Source organism: Sceloporus occidentalis, unplaced genomic scaffold, assembly GCF_023333645.1.
Source record: "Sceloporus occidentalis isolate IW3139 unplaced genomic scaffold, rSceOcc1.0.p SCAF_3, whole genome shotgun sequence".
Classification (NCBI taxonomy): domain Eukaryota; kingdom Metazoa; phylum Chordata; class Lepidosauria; order Squamata; family Phrynosomatidae; genus Sceloporus; species Sceloporus occidentalis.
In genome coordinates this window covers 174805282-174827331 of record NW_028316983.1, presented here as the reverse complement: position 1 = coordinate 174827331, position 22050 = coordinate 174805282, and the positions used below count along the sequence as shown (strand labels likewise).

At 41.6% G+C, this 22050-nt stretch overlaps 1 protein-coding gene across 3 annotated transcripts; it reads right to left on the bottom strand.

Moving 5' to 3' along the window:
* Nucleotides 1-5398: 5398 nt before the first annotated feature.
* On the bottom strand, nt 5399-17032 carry PTGR3 (prostaglandin reductase 3). 3 transcript variants are annotated; one of them, XM_089516926.1, is made up of 3 exons: nt 16940-17001; nt 8452-8566; nt 5399-7356 (listed from the first exon to the last, which is right to left on the bottom strand). In XM_089516926.1, exons 2-3 carry the CDS (start codon nt 8529-8531, stop codon nt 6432-6434), a joined length of 1005 nt encoding a protein of 334 aa, XP_089373052.1. In that variant the 5' UTR covers nt 8532-8566; nt 16940-17001; the 3' UTR covers nt 5399-6431. The 3 variants fall into 3 exon arrangements, with proteins under 3 accessions (XP_089373052.1, XP_089373051.1, XP_089373050.1); XM_089516925.1 differs by lacking the exon at nt 16940-17001 and adding an exon at nt 16420-16497; XM_089516924.1 differs by lacking the exon at nt 8452-8566 and having other exon boundaries at nt 16420-17032.
* Between the last annotated feature and the right edge of the window lie 5018 nt (nt 17033-22050).

Below are 22050 nucleotides of genomic sequence, written 5' to 3'. Positions count from 1 at the left end.
TAAACTTGTCATATCTGAAAGAATGTCTTTTAAAGAAACAAGTCGCATTGTAATTAATTAATTTTCTATTTATTCACAATATGGATTAAGGAATAGACATATTTAATACTGTGTAAGAAAAATGTACCGTGCAAACTGCCCCCACACTGCCCTGCCAATGACCTTAAGCACAACATGGAAGGAAGGCCATTCTCTGTAGAAAAGAGAAGTAATTTATCCACAATTGTTTGCCTCTCCTCGTCTCTAAAATGGAGGCTGGCAGTTGTCTTGAATTACAGATGGTATATTTGCAGTGTGTACAAAAATTCAGTAAGTGCAGTGTTGAAAATAAAACACTTATTTCACTCATGTCATACTGTGCTGAAACACAGCCTCAGACTTTGAGCATATGTACTAGTTGCTAGTTTTGAAAATCTCCAAAAGCATATTCATCCCAATGGCTGCTATCATCCATACACTCGATCTGGAGGAGATTCCACTGAAAGCAATAAAATTTGCTCCTAACTAAAAGTGTGGAGAATTGTATTCCTCATGTCTGAATAAAATCAGTGTTTTTTGTAAATAAAAAAATAGTGTGAAAAATGATCAAAGACTACCCAAAGGGGTGTTTTCCCCCCTTCCTTAATGGCTCACTTTATTTTTATTTTACTTGGGGTTTCCGTATTATCCCAAACATGCACTCAGATTCAGGATTTATCATAGTCCCTCAAAACATAATAAATTTCTCTTCTCTAGCTTAAGGGATCCATCAGTTAAAATGTTAGTCTTTCATCTTTATTACCCTCCCATTAAAATGAAAGAAACCGGGACTCACTTCAGTTTAGAAGGAGCAATTTGGTGGGTAATGTCCTTACTACTCAAGTCTTTACAAAAGGAGAAAAGTGCATTACTGTTTATATTTCACACATATATCTAACTAAGAAGCAAGTAAACCTTTCAGATACATACTAGGTTAAATTTAATAATATTCTTTGATTAGATTATTTTATTGCAACATTTTGCCATTGCCAGTCACTTCCCATACACATTTATGTTAATAAAACCTGCACGTTTTTAGTCTCACCCTCTGTGTGCATGTACTTTTTGAGGACTGCCTGTTCGTCTACAGCTGTTAGATCTGAAATGGACAGATTAATAACTAACCATCACATAGGACTAGGTTTTCTTGTACGTTGCACCAGTAACCCTTTGCTATAATGAGGACACAAAGAGCCTCACATCAAGGCTGCTCCTCTTCTTCATAACTCAAAAGCGTCACAGTGGCAATAGCCTCTAGTGCTATTTGTCTTTAGTGCAGTTGTGACACTTCGGCATGATCCATAATTTGGCAGCTATTTACCGTGACATTTCCCTTCAGTGCAGCCATAACATTCAGCGAAGCCATTATTTGGTTCCATTTACCATATAAATTGTATTGTTGTGCATGCATGCTAGCAGCTATATTAGGCACCTGAAAATGAGTAAATCTTGTAAAATAGATACTAACAGCTATTCAGCAGTGGAGTTCCTTTCGAAACTGAAGAAAGGCAAACAAACAAACATACAAATAGCATTTCTGAATACTGCCACAAACTTTTCCCTGAGCAGTAGTAATTATCTGTATTTGCACAGCATGGTAATTATATAAAAACTGGCTTCTCCTCTAAAAAAACAAAAACAAAAAACCACCACGCACAGACATTACAATGTTATAGAAATATAATTTAATTCTAAAAGGCATTAAAATGTTTCAGAATAACAATACAGTTCAATAGAAATCTAGATGGTAGAACACATTGAAGATCACCAGTAAATACATTCATTGAGCATTATATTTGCCTTAAAAAAACAACCCACCACCACCATCACTATCATCATTGCCATTGTCATCATGATGTAATTCTCTTCGACATCCTTTCCCCCTCAGCAAGACTCCAATGTATGCCTATGTGCATTAATGTTTGTCTCCAAACTTGGTCCCTCCCCACTGGTTTCCCACAGCTAGTAATTCAGGTGAGAAGATTACAATAACAAGTTATAGGGGAAACAACAATATGAAGAGTAATCCTATGCATGTGTTCCCAGAAGATGCTCCACTGCATTCAGTGGCACCTGTTCCCAACATAGTGTGCATAAGGTTGTAACTTCTCTTCATAACCTTACCAAAGGCTTAATTGTTTACCTAGGATAGATAATGTGTTTCTTAGACAAATGTATTTTTAGTATTTGTATATATCTAATGCTGTGAATTTGCAGGGCTTGAGTAGGGCAGTGGAAGACAGGGGGTCTTGAAGGTATTTCTTCCACAGGGTCACCATGAGTCAGGGCTGACTTGAAGGCAGTTAACCACAACAACAACAAAAGGACTCATTATGCTTTAAAAATATCATTTCTGAAAGCATTTAAAGGCATAATCCTAAAGTGTGGCCTATCAATTGCAATGCAACCTCTTAAGGCCTGAATATCTTAAAGGCACCAGATCCCATCTAAGATAGGAAGCTAATCAGGGTCAGCCCTGGTTAGTAGTTGGATGGGAGACCACCAAGGAATAACAGACATTTAGGCTACATTTCTGAGGAAGAAACTGGCACAATCACCTCTGGGTATTCCTTGCCTATAAAAACCCTATGAAATTCATATGTGTATATGCCTTCAGGTTGCCATAAATCAACCGGCAACCTGAAGGCACATACAAACATACTCTTATGTCCTCCCCCAGTATTTAATACACAAATAGCTACAGTTGGAAAATAAAATAAATATTATTTCTCCACTCATGCACTGGGCAATTTGGATCTTGGATCAAGTGATAAGCCCTTGCTGTGAATTGATCACATTTCTTGTACTTTTATGCTTGGAGAGCTGTGATTAATATACTTTCATGCTACCCATTGTCCATACTATATTTCTTTTATTTGGCTGCATTATTTAAATGCGCTACTTGGTGAAATTACAATGCATCTTTTGTAGAGGCAAGTGTGTGTGTGTGTGTGTGTGTGTGTGTGTGTGAGAGAGAGAGAGAGAGAGAGAGAGAGTGTATCTTTACTTTTAATTACCACTCCTTTTCATAACATAAAAGAAACAAGTGTATTACCCCTTAAACATGCCAACAAGTACAACCCATTATGCTTGAACTGATTTGTCGAAGAAGAAAAATTATGAAACCAATTTAAATTAAGAAATATTAAGTGGCTAATCTGAAATAATTTAGGAACAGAATAAGAATGACAATACAAAAGCAGCAAGAATTAGTAAACACAGAAGTAGCAGGATGAAAAAGAATAAAATGTAGTTGCAATAAGGACAGCTCCGCATTTGCAACCCACAGTTAAAAATTTATGTTCCATTGATTTTAATGTAGTTTATGTTTGTTTTACTATAACTAGTCTAGACTGTATGCAATATAGGCTTCAATTTACACATGCAGCCAAAAAAAAAAAAAAATACTGTAAGGGTGAAGTTGAGGTAGCTATTTGTAAATATGCAGACAAAAATGCATGAAGGAAGCTACAAGCATGCGAATCAGCACTTCTGGTTCACTGCATGCCTATAAGGATACATCTGTGCAGTGCTCATTATGGTATTCATTTCCATGAGTGCTGGTCTCTCTTTCTCTCCCCCACACCATGTGTGGTAAACATGCTTATTGTGTACAGTGTAAAACACATGAATTGCAATATGAAACAGCTGAATATATGCTAGAAGACAGTGCTGAAAGTGACTCTGTTGCTCTGCCTGTTAATTACTGTGACCAGTTGTTTAGTAATTGTTGTATTTAGAGCAAAGAAGAAGCACGACCAATTCTAGTTATACAGAATCTTAGCTATAAACATAATCTCAAATTACTTGTCTGAAAAAAAGTTCCAGACCATACTAGGATTCAGTCATATTTAAACTCATTACAATGGGTCTTACATTGGTCTGAACACATTTATGTCCCTTGATGAAGAATCTCCTTTAAATATCAAATCTAGATCCAAGAATATAGTTTAATTATTCAACTTGTATATGTTGGGGTTTTTGCTCTTTTAAAACCTAATAGGATTTGCAGCACTTTTAACTTCCATTGAAATCGGGGTACTTACTTCTGAATAAAAGTATTTACAACTGGAATGTAACTATGCTGCATATTTAGACCTAATTCCTAAAGATGATAGGAATCAGATGTACAATTCAAGTGCTAACATCTTGGTAACAAATCTAACTAAAAGAAATGGTCTTCAGTCACTGAATAACTCAGTTTGCTGAAGAGGAGCTATAACTATAGTTTCTTATGCCTAAACCTAAATTTTATTCTCAGCACTTATACTACCTTGAGAGAACTATAGCTTTTTGGGCTATGAGGCCGTGTTCTAGAAGAGTTTAAAAACAAAAGGGGAAACAGTGATGAGTTTTCTCAAGTGTGAAGTGGAAGGCTTTCACAGCTGGCATCCATAGTTTGTTGTGGGTTTTTCAGGCTTTGAGGCTGTGTTCTAGAAGAGTTTATTCCTGACGTTTCGCCAACAGCCTTCCACTTCACACTTGAAAAAACTCATCACTGTTTCCACTTTTGTTTTTTAAGTGCCAATAGAAACCAAACACTTCATCACAACAAGAGTGCTTCCTCAGTGTGATCAACTACTAATATACATTGATTCTACCTACCAAGCAAACTGTTCTTTCTAGCCCAATCCAAAATCCAGTGATTGTGAGCCACTTAGCTCCCATTGAGCTGAGTGGTGGCCAGTTGGCTTAAAACCTACTACCTGGGCATGCTATGAACTGTAGTAAAGCAAGAATAGAGTTGTGCTTTGGAAGCAAAACAGGAAGCATAAAAGGAGAATCCAGTCAGATTAATAAGTATCAAATTATCCTAAAAGATAATACTGATTGCCAGAGTAACTGAAAAAACAAATAGTTGACCCTGGGACATTGATACCTGTAGCACCTTTCAGCAATTTATTTTACATGTGTAGTTTCTGATGTTTGTACGTATTTGCCTGCAGTCTGAATGAAACATACCCTGTGTGTGTGTGCGAGTGTGCACACACACATGCCTTCAAGCACTATGCAGTGATTTAAATTAATGTTCCCAAAAGCTGAAACAGGTAATATGAAACCAATTTTAAAAGGTGGCTAAAGGAAGCTATATTTTTTACAGGAGTCTTTTTTAAAAAAAAAACATGGTAGATGCAAGTATTAACAGCGCAATCTTATATATGTCAACTCAGACGTAAGTCCACTAAATTTAGGAAAGCTTACTCCTAGGTAACTGGGAAGAATGTAGCCTAAAGGTCCAATCTGATCCATGCTTTTCCTGGGAGTAAGTTCAATATATCAATGGAATTTTCATCTGGGTAGAAATGGACAGAATTGCACTGCTTGTTGCAGAAAAACACACAAAAAGATTTTTAAAATTTGATAAATAAAGCACAATGTAAAGATTCAAATCAAACAATCTTTAATGTTTTACATATATATTTTCTTACTGCATAAGGTAGCACAGCCCACGGTGGTGCCATTTGAACCAACCAATCTAGGGCAGTATGAACACAGAACTCTTTGTGGGCTTCAGCTGCTCCGCTGTTTCTAGATTACTTTAGTACCAGAATGTGCTATTACAGTAATGCTTGTCCAGTTAATGCATGTATGTAGCCAAATTATATACTTTTTAAAAGTAACACTGTAAGATGAATATATCAAAACATAAAGGAAACGTAGAGTTAGTAAACTTGGTTAATTTGCAATCAACTAGATATGTTTCCCAGCTAAACTAGAAATTTGACTACCTTGGAAAATTAAGATTTTGTCTGCAACTGTCGTCATGAAAAAGAGGTCACATTTCTTCCTTATTTAAATTATTGGTCACATGCCTCTAGGATGTTGTTCTCTGTAAGCTCCTCTGAACACCGTCTGCTCAGTAGATCTTTTTTTCTCATTTTTCAGTAGAATGCCCTGATGGACTGTGTTCATCATTTCAAATTTAAATAATAAAATATGTAACAGATTTAATTTGAGATACCAATGAGACATATTTTCAGGTAAGTGTGTAAACACAATTGTCTTAACAGTGTAATTCATACTGGCCTACTCAAAAGTAAGCCTTCAGAGGTAAATGGGACTTCCTCCCAGGTAAACTTACATTGGATTGAGGCCTCAGATGCCTTCTTTAACCAATTATAGAGGATCAGCTTTTTATTATGAGAATTATATTCCAATTCAGTTCAAGCTTGATCAAAAATTCATTCAAAAGTTCCAGACAAAAAATGTATTTTCTGTTTAAAGGAATAGCAATGAGGAACTGTATTTGTAAATAATATAATACTTTGGAAATGAAACATTTTTTTATTAGTGCATAAATGCTATTTTAGCATGTTGCCCTTTGCCAACTTTAAAAAAATTAAACTGTTTTAATTTTCAAGAAGCCTAACATAGTCATTTTTTCTCTGTTGATTTATATCATTGTTCTGTTTTTACAGCTTACTGTTGACAGAGTGAGGTAATTCTACTACAATTTTTCCAATGTTTTTCCCCATGTACATATAATCTATAGCACGAAATACTGACTCTAAACCAGAGAACCTGCCCTCTGGAGACATGTCTCCAATGTCTACCTCACAGACCAGTTCTCTGTTCTCACACATTTTGACCAAGTGCTTCATAGCCATTTGATATTCAGACAAGTAATGGTTTAAGAAGAAGCCTTGAATGCTGGCAGATTTTCTTAGCAGTTTTGCTGGCAGCATCTCTACCTGACCAGGCGGAAGGCCAGTACGGGTTTGGTAGCCAGAAATAAACCCAATAATTATCAGACGCCCTTTGGTAGCCAAGGAGTTGACAGCCAAGTCAAACATCTTTCCACCAACAGATTCATACACTACATCCACACCATTTGGGTAGTCCTTCTTAAGGACAGCAGCAAGATTTTCAGTTTTATAGTTGATAGGGTGGTCACAGCCAATGGATTTCAAATAGCCAGATTTCTCATCACTGGAACAAGTTCCAATTACATGGCATTTTGCTTTCTTTGCAAGTTGCACAGCAAATTGACCAGTTCCTCCAGCCGCTGCTGTCACCAGAACTGTCTTCCCTTCAGACAATTCTCCAAGCTCCTTCAGACTGATATATGCTGTAGCTCCACTTACCAGAAGTCCCAGAAACTCAGGTTTCACAGAAGGTACTGGGATGGCTTCTTTAGCCGGCACAACGATATATTCAGCAAAGGCACCAGGTTTCAGGTAGGCCACTGGTTGGCCTACTGTGTATCTAGCACTTGCGCTTAGGCCCAGGGCCACCACTTCACCAATTCCTTCAAAACCTGCATCAAATGGGGGCTTAGCTGAAGTGTCATATCGGCCGGCTGAGAAGTTAATATCAGATGCATTAATGCCGACAAATCTAGAAGAAAACAAATGTATATTACCATCTCTTCTCTGACAAAGGTTTTATTTGTTACAAGAAAAACCTTTCATTGAAGAGATTTCAGTGATGCATATTTGACTATCTTAAGACTTGAGAAAAGCTCAACATTTTTTTAAAGGGTTGTTTTAATCAGACTTCAGTAACATATTTTTGACACATTTCTTAAATTTAAAAACTAAGGCAGTTTTTCTCTTGTCTTTTTATGGAAAATAAGAATAAAAGGGAAAAATTGTTGGCTACAGAATAAATATGGCCTTTTTCTTCAAAAACAACAACAACAACAACAATAATAATAATACTTAATAAATGTGATCAAACTGTATACAAGTTAACTCTGGCAACAAATTTACATTTCAGATTATAACAACACTTTTAGTGGCTAATAATGAAATATCAATGTCCTCTCCAAGGTCGATAGTCATAAGTGTTACTGCAGGCAAATTTAGAGAAAATTGATGGAGTGACTATAACAAATTTGCCTTTTCAAGCAACTAATTTGCACATTATTGAAATATTTTCCTGTATACAAATGACTCATAACAAATGACTTAAAGCAACCTTGAAGAGAAGGGTTACAATTAAGCAACAATACCTTTGAGCACCACTGACCTCTACACAGGTAAAAATGAATGTAAATACTGAAAAGCTATTAAAAAATTAATGGGCAGTGATGGAGTGGCTTATGAGGCTGAAATCTAAGTTCTCTTTAAAAAGGAAAGTGCAGCTAGTTTTTCCTACAGAAACTTAAAAACAAGAATGCTGTGTTACAAGTGTGATGACTGTCTCAGAAAAAAAGTGATAGTTTTTTCTTCTATATCCAAATATAAACAAATCACGTGGCATTTACGTATGTGGAAGTGTAGAAATAGGTGAAAAACTGATTTTAATGCCATAACTAGGGAGCTATTTATGGTCTGATTATAATTTGAAATAGCTCACAGAAAGGGAAATGACAAAATTAAAGGAAGTGTGTTGGTCATTGCTAATTCTAAGGAAAACCTTCGGTAATAAAATGTGCTCAAATGCATGGGATGGATAGATGGATGGATAGATAGATTCAGAAATATATACATCTTCAGAGAGGGAGTGGGAAGAGAGCAAGCTGTGACTTCTGTTGTTCTTCCCAATTCTTCAGATAATCCAGTCTGCATCTGTAGCAAAGAATATCTTCATTCTATTTATAGCTCTTCAGAGAGGGAGAGAAAGAAACCATCCAGCTTTAATTTACATAACTCCCATGTCCCAATCTAAGAGAGAGAGAGAAAGAGGAGGGGGGGGGAGAAGCAGATTCCAAGGCCAAAGGCATGTGCTGTTTCCTTGAGGACTGTGAGAAAGAAAAGCTCAGAGAACCAAGGCACTAGGCTGGAAGGGGCTACTATATCACAGAAAACTCTTGCTTTATATCTTGTATCGTAAGGCAGCCTTAACTACTGGGAGCAAGGCCACTAACCAGAGATGCAGATGGGAGTAAGACTGGCCTCCTTCATTCCCCCCTGATCTTCCACTGCTTCCTTACACATCTGGCTTGTGTAGCACTTACCCACTCTTCTGTTCTAACACTTTTCCGTAGCCTCTACGGAAAAATTTTAATTGCATTTACAAAAAAAAAGAGAAGTCCCTACTTACACTAAGATGGATTTTAAGACTGGTTGGTTTTAGCCTGGAGATTATATTGCTTAATTGTGTTTCTACCATTTCTCCACTAATAATTTGCACAGGACAGAGGCAGCTCCAACAAGGGCAATGGAGAGTGAGCTTTCGACTTGAGGGTTATTGTTTTAATTGTGTAAAATAGGACCCCAGGTCACCCTGTTGGAAGAGCAGGGCTGGTGCTTTGCTTCTGATGGATTCTTTCTCCAGATCCTAATCGTGGGTCTTTTCCCTTCCTTCTCAGTGGTTTAAAAAGGCACCCCCACCCCACTGGCTGTTTTCATGACTTCTGTACTACACCCCCAGCCATATCTGCAAGCACTGCCAGTGGAAGTATAGGAAACCAGAGTTTCTAGAGACTAGCTGTTGCATGGTTTGAGCGTTGGACTATGACTCTGGAGACCAGGGTTTGAATCCCACAGCTCAGCTATGGAAGCCCAATGGATGATCTTGGGCAAGTCACACTCTCTCAGCCTCAGAGGCAAAACCCTCTGAAGAAATTTGCCAAGAAAACCCCATGATGAACCTTAGGATCACCATAAGTCTGAAAGGACAACAACAACAACAAACCAGGGAGATACATCTTGCCCAGGCTCAACCAACTGGGCTAGCCAGGCCTAAAGATGAGCTCAAGCCAGCTGAAACCTACCAATGTTGGCTTTACTGAGTTACTAGAAATACCTTTACTTTTTGTTTATTTTATTTACATCTCCCCTTTCCTTCCTTTAACATTATTCTAAAGGTGGTCACTGAGGGAGGGCAGGGAAGGGGAAAACAATACAGATGTAGGAATCTGGGAGGGGCTGGTGAGGGCAAGGCTGGCCCAAGAAGGTGCCAGGGACAGGGGGAAATGCCCTGTTTGCTTCAGTTCTCTAGCCTTAAAGGCATCTCAAATGGTCTAGGGGCATTGGAAAGTCTGGGAATCGGGCACTGTGGCAACCCAGGGGTCTTTTTTTTTACAGGACTGCCCCCCCCCCCCCAAATTTGGTACCCAATAGTGTGTGTGTAAGAAAGAGAGAGAAGAAAGAAAGAGAATGAAAGAGAAAGGAGGAGAAAGAAAAACAGAAAGAGAATGAAAGACAGAGTGAAAGAAAGAAAAAAGAAAAAAATGAGAAAATGAGAGAAAGAAAGAGAAAGAGAGACACAGACAGAAAGAGCAAGAAAAAGGAAGAAAAATAGAGATAAAAGAAAGAGAGAGAGCAAAAGAAAGAAAGAAAGAGAGAGAGAGAGAATAAAAGGGAGAGAGCGGAGTAAGAAAAATAAAAGAGAGAGAGAAGGAATGAGAGAAAGGGAGACACAGAGACAGAAAAAAAAGAAAGAGAAATAGAGATAAAATGAGATAAAGAGAGAGAGAAAAGAGAAAGAAAGAATGAAAGAGGGGAGGGGAGAAAGAAAAACAAAGAGAATGAAAGAGAAAGACAGAGAGAACGAAAATTAAAAAAGAAAGAGAGAAGGAATGAGAGAAAGAAAGAGAAAAAAGAAAGAGAGAGGAAAAGCAAGACACAGAGATAAAGAAAAAGAGCGATAGAGTCAGAGAGATAGAAAGAAAAAAGAAAGAAAATGATATGAGAGAAAGAGAGAGACACAGAAAGAAAAAGAGAATGATAGAAAGTGAAAGAGAGAAAGGAAGGGAGAAAGAGAAAGGCAAGGGCTGGGTCCCTGTGCTGCCAAGAGGGTGGGAGGGAGGTGGGCTGGGGCTGAGGCTAAAGGGGAGCTCCCTCCCTCCCTGCCTGGCCTTCTTCTCTTCTCTGCCCTGGAAGCCCAGGCTCCCTGCCCTCCAGGGGCTCCTTCCCGGGCGAAGCGGGAAAGCCTGCTGCAGTGCCCTCCAGGGGAGCAAGGGCTGGGATGGAAGGCAGAGCCCAAGAGGCCACTGCTTAGAAAGCCAAAGGGGAAGCCTCCAGCCCTGGGAGACAGAGCCTGGATGAGCATGCATACGCACTGCAGCATTAATCCAGGTTGGCACCGCTTGGATTGCCATGGCTCCATGCTGTGGAATTTGAGGAAGGGGGTTTCTTTCTTTCTCTTTTCTCTCTCCCTCTTTCTCTCATTATATATATTTGTCTGTGTGCGCGCGCACATTTCTTTTTCTTTCTTTCTTTTTTCTTTCTCCCTAACTTTCTTTCTCTCTATCTCTGTGTCTCTCTTTCTTTCTCTCTATCTATCTCTGTGCCTCTCTTTTCTTTTTTTCCTCTCCCTCTCTCATTTTAGCTCTCTTTATCTCAACAAACTTCCATTCCCCAAATTCCACAGCATGGAGCCATGGCAGTTAAAGTGGTGTCAACTGGGATTAATGCTCCAGTGCGGATCCTTCTCCCTTCCAGCCTCTTCTTCCCAACTCTCTAGGGCCAGCCTTGGATGCCCTTCCAAAACCAAGTGTGTGTATGTGTGTGTATGTCAAAAGATCCCCTCCAAAACACATCCCTGGTCCTATGATTTTGCAGAGCTCTCCTGCCTTATTTCTCCCATCATCTCCTGTTTTTAAATTTTATTTAGAGAGGGGAAGAAGATCTTGAAAAGGAGAGAAAGGAGCTTCCTTGGCTTTCCAGACCCAACAAAATTCCTCCAAAGGCAGCCAGGTCTCAGTCCAAACAGACAGCAGAAGACATTCCCTATTCTCCTATTCCCAGAAAACCTCCTCCAGCTTTCTTCCTTCTCAGTTTGAACACCTTGACTCTCCTTTCTACCTGGAAAAGGGATTTTAAATACCATCTGCCACTTTTCTTTTAGAAACCTAATACTGTACACGTTTTCCCTCCGAGCTGCAGATTTCTCAATAAACCCAAAAACTTACAATTCCGGAAGATCAGACCCAGCTAGAAACAGAGGCAAAGAAAGATGCTTCTAAAAAGTTTTATTTTCCCCCATTCAAATGTGATCTTGCATCGCATTATGTAGGCGAAAGGCAGACTAGAAATCCTAGAAATGCATGAAATGAAACCATTTCTCCTTTTTTAGCCTGCAATCCTGTCTTTCTATGAAATTAGACGTTTTAGAATAATTTTTCCCCTCTGAAGACATTTCTTTGGGAAATAAAAGCTTCCACTGATTTGGTTTCTGCTCTTTAAAAACAAAGAATAATAATGGTGTGGGTTTTTTTTTTCCGTGGGTTCATAATAGAGAAGGAAAGGAGAGTGAACAGGAATTTGTTCTAAAAAGGGAGGAAAAAATCAAGCTAATAAAATAAAGCTTAAACTCTTGTAGTGTTGTTCAGGTGTGCCTTCAAATCACTTCCTATTTACTGCTATATTTACTGTGTGCCTGTTGTGTGTTGTGTCCTCTTGCAAGGGAAATATTCTGTATATTACCATTTGGTCTCTTCCTCTGGAGTGGCCCAAAAATGCTCCTTTCTCTTGTCACTGAAGGCTATCTCCCTTCCTTCTTTTCCCTTCTCTTCCTGCTATGTTTGCAAGTAATACTGAGTTTTATTTTCAGGCAAAAGAAAATCCAGGTGCCTTCTATCCTGGGCAGGCATTTTGCTGATCAGGACAAATGAAGAAACTGAGGTTAAAAAATAAAAATAGACAAGAAGGTTAGGAAGGCTGGTTTTTAACCCACTTGGGTTTTTTTTCTCTCTCTCTGGGTGAGAAAACTCCAAAAATGACCCCCCAAAAAAGAGCAAGTCGCAGGAATGCGCAGGCTACAAAAGTTGCCAATTCTAAGCCTGTGATTCCTTACCCAAGTCCTTCCCAATGTGTGTTTGTGTGTATTATGTGTGTGCGTTGTTTCCCCCAAGAGCCCACCCAGTCTGAAGAGTGGGATGGGAACCGCTACATTGAAAACAAAATAAATTGCCTATATAAATTTTCAAATTTCACAGGGAGAAGAGAAAGAGAGGAGGGAGAAAATGTGGGGAGGGACGAGATCGCACAACAAGGAGGCAACAACCTTTCCATGCGCAAAAGACGCAACTGAGGAAGCCTGGATCCATGATTTCTCTGTAACATTTCAAAGAGCTGGAGATCATTTCCAGAGATAATGGTTATTATCATTATCATTTTTTAAACTGATGCTTTGGATAGTCTGCTCTGCCCCACAAAAAATACATTTGTGTCTTGGTGACAGTAGCACTTCAAACCTTGGGTTTTAGGAGAGCCCCTCTCTCTCTCTCTCATGGCATGAAACATGGAGACATACATTCCTGGGATTCAAAGATATAGGTCTGATGAATGCTACTTCCCCCCATGGATGCTATTTCCCCTATGAATATATATATATGTGTGTTGGTATGTGTGTGCGCACAATCCAGGGCTCCCTTAATCCTGTGTCCTTGCACTTGATCCAGTTTAGTCCAATCAGGTTTCCAGGGCTTTTGGGGGGAAAGGGGAGGGAGAAAGGAGAGGTTAAATTTCTTGAAATGCAACTGAGGTTGGAGCGCTGCCAAAGAAGCAGTTCCAGGTTTTGGGAAAATTTATTTTAGGAGAGGACCCGACCATAAACAAGATCTGTCAGAAGAACCCCCCTTTCCTTTCCTTTCCTTTCCTTTCCTTCACAAAAGGCACAGGGCAGAAAAGGAACAACTGCATTCAGAATGCTAAATTGTCCCAAGGATTTTTATTTTTATATATATATATATATATATATATATATATATAAAAATAATATCTTTGGATTTTGAAAAGACCCATTTAAAAAAATTTTAAGGCATGATATCACTTAGAAAGCAAAAAGGGAAGGAAGGACAGAATGAAAGAAAAAAAAAAGAAGAAAGGGAATGGTTAAAGCTTTTTTAAAGAAAGGTACTTTTAAGTTTAGAGGGGAAAAATCCTACTGGTATAATAACCAGATTTCACAGAATTGGGAGTTGCCTAACCTATCCTTTGCAGAATATTAAAGGCAAAAATGCCACCTCTTCCCTCATTCACCACACATACAATGGCAATAAACCTCCTAACAATGGTAATAAAACTTTCTGCCACCCTTAGCAGATCCATTGGATGCCAGTGTCCTCAAACTCACTGGGGTTTACTCCTGAGGAAGAAGAGAGGGCTAGGAGGGGGTCAGAAGGAGTGTGTCACAATACCACAATGTCACAATGCTCCTCACCAGGTCGTGCCTTTCCTTTTGTTGTGGAAGGTGATGGCATTAAAGCATTGAAAAAATAAGAGTCTGCAAAAGGATCTTTTAAGTGAAAGAAGCTAGTAGTAGCATGAGGTTTGGGAGACTTGAGCCTACTTCCTCAGATGGATGTTTGGAGGGGAGAATCCAGAGACAGACCGATAGGTATAAATAAAGAGAGTACAAATAAAGGTATAAATAGGTATAAATAAAGAGAGTAAACAGGTATAAATAGAGAGAGTATGAATAGGTCTGTCTCTGGATTCTCCCCTCCAAACATGCATCTGAGGAAGTAGGTTCAAGTCTCCCAAACCTCATGCTACCAGCTTCTTTCACTTATCTCTCAAAGGTGCTGCAAGATTCCCTTTGAGACTCTGATTTTTCCAGACTAAACACAGCTATAGTCCAAAGCAGACTGCAGAATAATCCAGTTTGAGACCACTTCATCAGCCCTCAATGCTAGGCAATTCTGGGAACTGTAGTGTTTGTGAGACATTTTAGCCTTCTCTGTCAGAGAGCTCTGGAGCCACAATAATCTACAGTCCCCAGGATTCCCTAGCATTGAGCCAGGACAGTTAAAGTGATCCCAAACTGGATTACTTCTGCAGTGTGTTTTGGACCTCTGGGGAAAAAGAAGATGGGTGGCAGTCACATATCATAGCAGGGTGCTCAGCTTTCCTGTTGATTCATTGCCTGCTTTAAAGGTGGGTGACATGGAGAAGGAGGGGAAGGAGGCAGAGTTGGATGCAGAACTTGTTCTGCAACAAGATCTGGAGTGTCTCACATGCAATCTGCACACACACAAACACACACACACACACAGAGGAGAGTATAAATAACCTATGTGTATCGTGCCAGTGTGGTTTGAGTGTTGGACTATGACTCTGGAGAACAGGTTCAGTTCCTAGCCTGGCTATGCAAACCCACTGGGTGAACCCTGGGCAAGTCACACTCTCTCAGCCTCTGACAGAATCATATACTCATGGCAAGGGCAAACTCCCTCTGAAGAAACCTGCCAAGGAAAAAAGCCCAAGTTGGACTTTGTAGGCACATAACAACAACAACAACAACAACAAGGTGCCACTTTCTAGGTAGGAACCACACACATGGAGATCTACTTAGATCAGTCCTTTGTACAGAGCAAGGTGCAAGAATACAATAACCCACAGAGCCTGAAGGAGACATGCTTCTGGGTTGTAGATCAGTGTCACAAAGGCAAGCAGATCACAATCACAACCTGGAGTGGGGCTTGGCAAACATTTCCTGCTGGTTGTGTTGAGCAATCCCTTTTGAGCCTCCAGGTCACAGAACGACTTTCCAAAGCATTGTGGCTTTTCCAGTCAAGAGAAGGGTGTGTGTGTGTGTGTGTGTGTAGGGGGCATTCTTCCTCCTCCTCCTCCCCTGTCTAATGCCTTTTATTTTAAAGATATTACATGGGGGGAAGAGGAGGAAAGGACAGGATCACAACTTCCCAGCAAATTGCAACATCACAGCAGAGGAACATATGAAGGATTGTGGCATAAAAGCAGCTCCACAACAATAAGATTAAACCCACAGTGGCCAGATGGCAACTGGGACAACTTGGCAGCAGGATCACTGGAGGGAAAGGAGGGCTTCGGGGCTGGACTAAGGACACTGTTGTGGGAGACCAGGGTTCGAATCCTGACCTGGCCATGGAAACCCACTGGGTGACCTTGGCCAAGTCACACTCTCTCAGCCTCAGAGGGATGGCCATGGCAAAGCCTCCTCTGAAGAAGCCTTGATAGGTTAAGCCTTGGGGTGGCAAGGAACTGGAAATGAAGACACACAATAACAACAACAACAACAACAACAACAACAAGAGCTAGGAAACCCAGTGGGTGACATGAGGCAAGTCACACTCTCTCAGCCTCAGAGGATAGCTCCTGGAAAAGAAACTTGCCAAGAAAACCCTATGATACAGGGAGGCCACATATAAGCTGGAAACGACTTGAAGGCACACAACAATAACAACCACCACATAGCATCACTGGGAGTGAAAGGAGGGTGTGTTTGTGAGTGTGTGTGTATGTGTGAAGTTGGAGAGGGGCTGCAGGGGCAGGAAAAAAGGGGGTTCAAGGGAAGAAAAGGGGGGGAAGGGCAGAGCACCAGGATGGCTGTTGTGTGTTTGTGGGTGTTGAACTGCAACCCTGGAGTCCAGGGTTCGAGGAGTCCCAGCTGGGCCATGCAAACCCACTTGGGGGAGCCACACTCTCTCTCTCTGCCTCTGAAGAAACATGCCAGGAAACCCCGGGAAAGGGCTGCAAGCACCAGCATCATCAGCGCCAGCCCCGGCCCCACGCCTGCCCCGCTGACCTGTTCCTGACGAGGAGGTCTCCATCCCCGGGGAGAGGCACCGGGGCGTCCTGGCGGAGGGTCACCGCTTCTCGGAAGTCGGGGCTGAGCTTGGTGACCACCAGCTTCTTCATGGCGCTGGGGATGGAGGAGCCCTGGAAGTCCAGGAAGTGCCGGGAGTAGGAGAGGTCCAGGATGGGGCGGTGGGCCCCCAAAGCCAGGCGAGGCGGACCCCAAAGCCTGGCCCAGGCCCTGCTGCTGCTGCTCCTCAGAGCCATGGAGGAAGAAGCAGGGCTGCAAGGAGACAGACTCCTGCTGTTTGGGAAGGTCAGGCAGGAGAGAGACTGCCTTGCCTTGCCTTCCTTCTCAATTCAGATCAGGAGGGAAAAACAAAGACACACACACACACCCCTGGCAGGCTCTGGCCCAGCCCCACAGTTGCAACACCTACACACACACACACACACACACACACACACACACACACAAACACACACACACACACAGAGGAGGGCAACCTTGTCCCTTTCCAAAGACTAACCTGAGTTCCAAGTTGCTGAGTAGTCCAAAACAAGGAGCCTCTGCTTGTGTCTTTTTAACCTGTGCATTCAACAACACACAAGGCACCCCCTTGTCCAACACACACACACACACACCCCAAGGTGTTCCTTTCCAAAGCCTATCCTCGGCCTGACAAGTTGCTCGAGGAACAAAAGCCTGTGTGGCTTTTGCGCCTGCGCCCAACAACAACAACAACAACACAAGGCACCTCCTTCCCCAACACACACACACACACAAAGTTGTCCCTTTTCAAAGTCTAGCCCGGCCTGCCAAGTGGCTCAGTGATCCAAAAGAGTGCTTGTGTTGTTTGGCTCCTGCACCCAACAACACAAGACAAAACACACACACACACACAGAGGGACACAGTTGTCCCTTCCCAAAGCCTAGCCTGGCCTGCCAAGTTGTTCAATGCACTGTGTCTTTCACATGTATACCCAACAACACAAGACAACCCCCCCCCCACAATACACACAAACACACACACAATTATCCCCTTCCAAAGCCTAGTGGAAGTCGTTCAATCCACTGTGCACCTAACACACAAGACACCCCCCTCCAAAACACACACTAACTCACACACAAAGCTGTCCCTTTCCAAAGCCTAAGTGAAGTCGTTCAACCCACTGTATTTTTAACCTGTGCACCCAACAAGGCAACCCCCTCCAAAATACACAGACACACAAAGTTGTCCCTTTCCAAAGCCTAGTGGAAGTTGTGCAATCCACTGTCTCTTTCACCTATGCACCCAACAAGACAACCCCCTCCAAATAATCACACACAGAGACACACACAAAAGAGGCACCAAAGGGGGGGGGGGAAGGGAAGAGACCCACAACCAGTGTGTGTGTGTGTTGCACAGAGAGAGAGAGGGGGGAGGAATCAAAGCGGGAGCCCCCAGAATGCCTCTGCCCAGCTCCCCTCCAAGGAGGGTCCTGCCTCCCTTTCTCTCTCTCTCTCTCTCTCTCTCTGCAATGGGAAGAAGCCCAGGGCCCTGGCTGCAGGAGGCGAAGCGGAGTGACTCCGGCGTTGCTGCTGGTGCTGCTGGTGCTGACTGTGCTCCGGCGCCCGCCTGGAGCCGCTGCCGCCCGGCCAAGGCTCAGAGAGAGAGCCTGAGACGAGAGGGAGAGAGAGGCGCCTCCCCTTCCGCGGGAAAAGCCTCTCACTTCCTCGTAAGGTGCTACGAATCGACCCAGAGCCCAGCAGCAGCAGCAGCAGCAGCAGAAGCAGCAGACCTGGGTGCGTTGAGTTTAAGGCAGGGAGGGAGGAGCACACAAACACACACACGAGCAACAATAAGGGCTGCAGCTAAAGAAAAGCATCCTTTAGGGAGCTGCATGCATGCATGCATGCATGCGTGGTTGTGTGGAACTCCAGTGACACACACACACACACACACACACACGTTACAAAGTCACAACCCACTAAATGCACTTTACAGCCCCCCCCCCCCTTCCTGGAATAGAATAGAAAATAAGGAAATTTTATTTTGTATCCCGCCTTTCTCTTCGGGACCGAGGCGACTCACAACACTGTAAAATACGACACAGTAAAGTAAATATGGTCAAACACAACAATAAAGTAAATATAGGAAGATACAACAATAACAGTAAAATACAACAATAAAGTACATATAGGAAGATACAACAAGTGCAAAGTAAAAAAACAACCACATTATCCTCTCCTTCCCAAACAACATTATAATTAAGAGTTTTATCTCCCCTCTGTTGTTGTTGCTGTTGTTGTTGTGGCCCTTCAAGTCCTTTCTGGTGTATAGGGGTGTGGTGGGTTCTTCTCCTTTGGAGGCCTTTAAGCAGAGGCTGGAGGGCCATCTGACTCAGGGGTGCTTTGAGTGTGAGTTCCTGCATGGCTGAATGGGGTTGGACTGGGTGGCTTCTTGGGATCTCTTCCAGCTCTAGGGTTCCATGATTTATTGAGGGTTGTTGTTACTATTACTATTATTATTATTATGCCCTTATCTTCTTCTGAGGCTGAGAGAGAGTGACTTGTCCAAGGTCACCCTGTACGTTTCCATGGCCCCTCTTGTTGCTGTTGTGTCCTAAAGTCCTTTCTGGTTTATGGTGGCCCTATCATGGGGTTTTCATGGGAAGATTTGTCGCTTTGGGGTGGGTGGGTAGAGGTTTGACTATCTTCTTCTGAGGCTGAGAGAGTGTGACAAGTCTGATGTCACCCAGTGGATCCGTGGCCCCTGTTGTTGTTTGCTGTCAAGTTGTTTGGAGTTATGGCGACCCTAAGGTTTTCTTGGCAAGGTTTGTTCAAGGGAATGTGCCATTGTCTTCTACTGAGGCCAAGAAAGTGTGACTTGACTGATGTCACCCACTGGATTTCATGGCCTCTCTGGTGCTCCTTCAAGTTCTTTCAGACGCATCAAGGGGTTTTCTTGGCAAGATTTGTTCAGAGGAGGTTTGCCAATGCTGTCCCTCTGGGGCTGAGAGAGTGTGACTTGCCCAGCATCACCCATTGGGTTTCCATGGCTGAGCAGGGATTCGAACTCTGGTCTCCAGAGTCCTATCCAACACTCAAACCACTACACCACACAATAGACTGGTAAAATACATTGACATGCCTGCCTTTCCCTCCATAGTTTTGGTATTAAATAATATTGCCATGTATTTATTTTGGCCCATTTACCTGCCCTTCTATCAGACCTCAACTACTAGTCTAGTATTGCTTTTAGAAAGATAGTACAGTATAAGAAATAAACCTCTTCAGAGAAAGTTGCCCAGGACCTGGACCTGACAATCTTGTCTTGGTGGTGCTGGGTGCAAGAGATGTTTGCACTGGATTCCTCCACCTACTTACCTAGGAGTAAGCCCTATTGAACATTATGAGGTTTGCTACTAATTATATATGGGCCTCCTTTTCCAGGACTTGTCCTACATTTCAACATTACCACTAGGAGGAATTCCAAAATGTCCTCCAGTTTGAGCATGACTTAAGTAGCATGAATTTCTATGTAGTGTTTGTAGCTTTTATTTGCTCATGTCTTCCATTTTTTCCCTTCAATGTCCTAAATTTTTGGGCGTGCCTTGTCCTCTTTTGCAGTTAGGACCATCTGGTCACCCTGTGCATGGGTTTATAAAGTCCCAGTTTGCCAAGAAAACCCTCTGATAGGTTCACCTTAGGGTTGTCATAAGTCCAAACAGCAGCAGGGGCCATCAAACCACTGGGTGACAAATCACTAGTCACACTCTCTCAGCTTCAGAAGAAATACTGGCACACCCCCCCAACACAAATCTTGCCAAGAAACCCCCGGTACAGGGGGAAAGGGTCACTTCTCTTTTTAATTCCCTTTTTCCTCAGTAGTTCCATTGATTCAACAATCATAGGATCGTAGAGTTGGAAGAGACCACAAGGGCCATCCAATCCAACCCCCTTTTAATGCAGCTCTTCCTTAAGTTTAGGCTCTATAAAAAGAGGAAGAGAGCAAACTTTTAATTTTTGAATTAAACACCCCCCCCCCAAAATCACACAGAAAGCAAGAAACATCTCTTGACCCTTTACTCAGCTGTTAAAGCAAACGTCAGCCAGTGATAATTTTGGACAAGGCCAAATCCTGGTACAGTCTTGGTAAAAATCACCCAGCTACAGCCAAAACAGTGTACACAGCACAGTATAAATGCAAAAGCTCCCAGCTATTAGCACTGGCAATGCACTGACCACTTTTCACAAGTCAAAGAAACAATCACAGACAGTTGATTCGTCCAAAGTTTTGGAGGCTTTTATCTTCAACTGTAATACAGTATAATATAGCATATACAGTGTAATGCAGCTTATATAGTATAATGCAGATTGCTCTCTAACTTCTCAACTCCAAATTCCAGCTCCAAACCTAGTCCACACACACAGCAATAAAACACGCACTGCTGCTTCAGTCATAACTGTCAACCAGCCGAACATCCCAACTGTCAACAGTCAACTGTCACCTGTCAATCAAAATATGTCTCTGTTGTTCGAAGACATATTACACCAACAGTAAATACTATTTGATACTATGCTGTATCAATAGTTTGATCCTATACTGCTATCAATACAGTTCGATCCTATACTTATACCAACTTACTGTATTCAAAGACATAGCCATGTTATTCTGTTGGATCAGTATGTGGAGAGATCGTGTATATTACAAAAATCCCTTTTGTCTTGTTGTGTGGTTGGAAGAGGGGGGAACCATATAATAATTTGTGTATTTATATATTTATTTATAAGTTTTATGGTCCATAATGCAACATATACAATACAACTTTACAAAACATTATCATTATTAGGTCACATACTTTTCGCCCCTTCTCTCCCACAGCTATGACCAAGTACATTAGTACCCAGTACCTCTAAATTTGCAATATCTTATTACAAGTGGGCCCTTGGTATCCATTGTGGTTTGGTTTCAGGACCTCCAGTGGATGCCAAATTTCGTGGATGTTCAAGTCCCATTAAATACAATTAAGTAAAATGGTGTCCCTTATATAAAATAGCAAAAAAATCAAGGTTTGCTATTTGGAATTTATATGATTTTAAAATACTATTTTCAAGCCGTGGATGCTTGAATCCGTGGATACAAAAAAAAAATCAGTGGATAAGGAGGGCCAACTATAATATTATAATATACTATAATGTAATATTTTTTTATTTATATCCCACCTCTTCCCATAGGATCGAGGCGGCTTACAATCACAACGTGACAAATAAAACCCAACACACAAATAAAATAAAATAGTAATAGTTCCTCTAACTTGGTTGCACCTCCTTTTTCATCTTTAAGTGTATGATAATCCTTGTTTAAGACTTGGCTGGCAATTTTTGGCAAAAACAAAACAAAACAACTGAAAGAGAGAGAGAGAGAGAGAATGAGAAAATCAAACAAAGCAATTAAAAAGATTGACAGGTATGGGTTTGCAAGAGACCTATTTGTAATTGTCAGGGTGACGTTGGCAAGAGGAGGAGGAGTGAAAAAAAGGGGGAAGAAGAAGAGAAGAGGAAAAAAACCACCCTAAGCAGGAAAAGCAGCTCGATGTGTCTGTCTATCAGTTGAGACTGTCTGAAAGCTCTGGGATCTGAATGTGGGCTATATTT

Coding starts and splice junctions, on each gene's coding strand:
- PTGR3 (XM_089516924.1), bottom strand. CDS start 16,676: ATGGCTCTGAGGAGCAGCAGCAGCAGGGCCTGGGCCAGGCTTTGGGGT. Junction 7,357..16,419: donor GACCTCCTCGTCAGGAACAG/GTCAGCGGGGCA, acceptor GTTTTCTTCTAG/ATTTGTCGGCATTAATGCAT.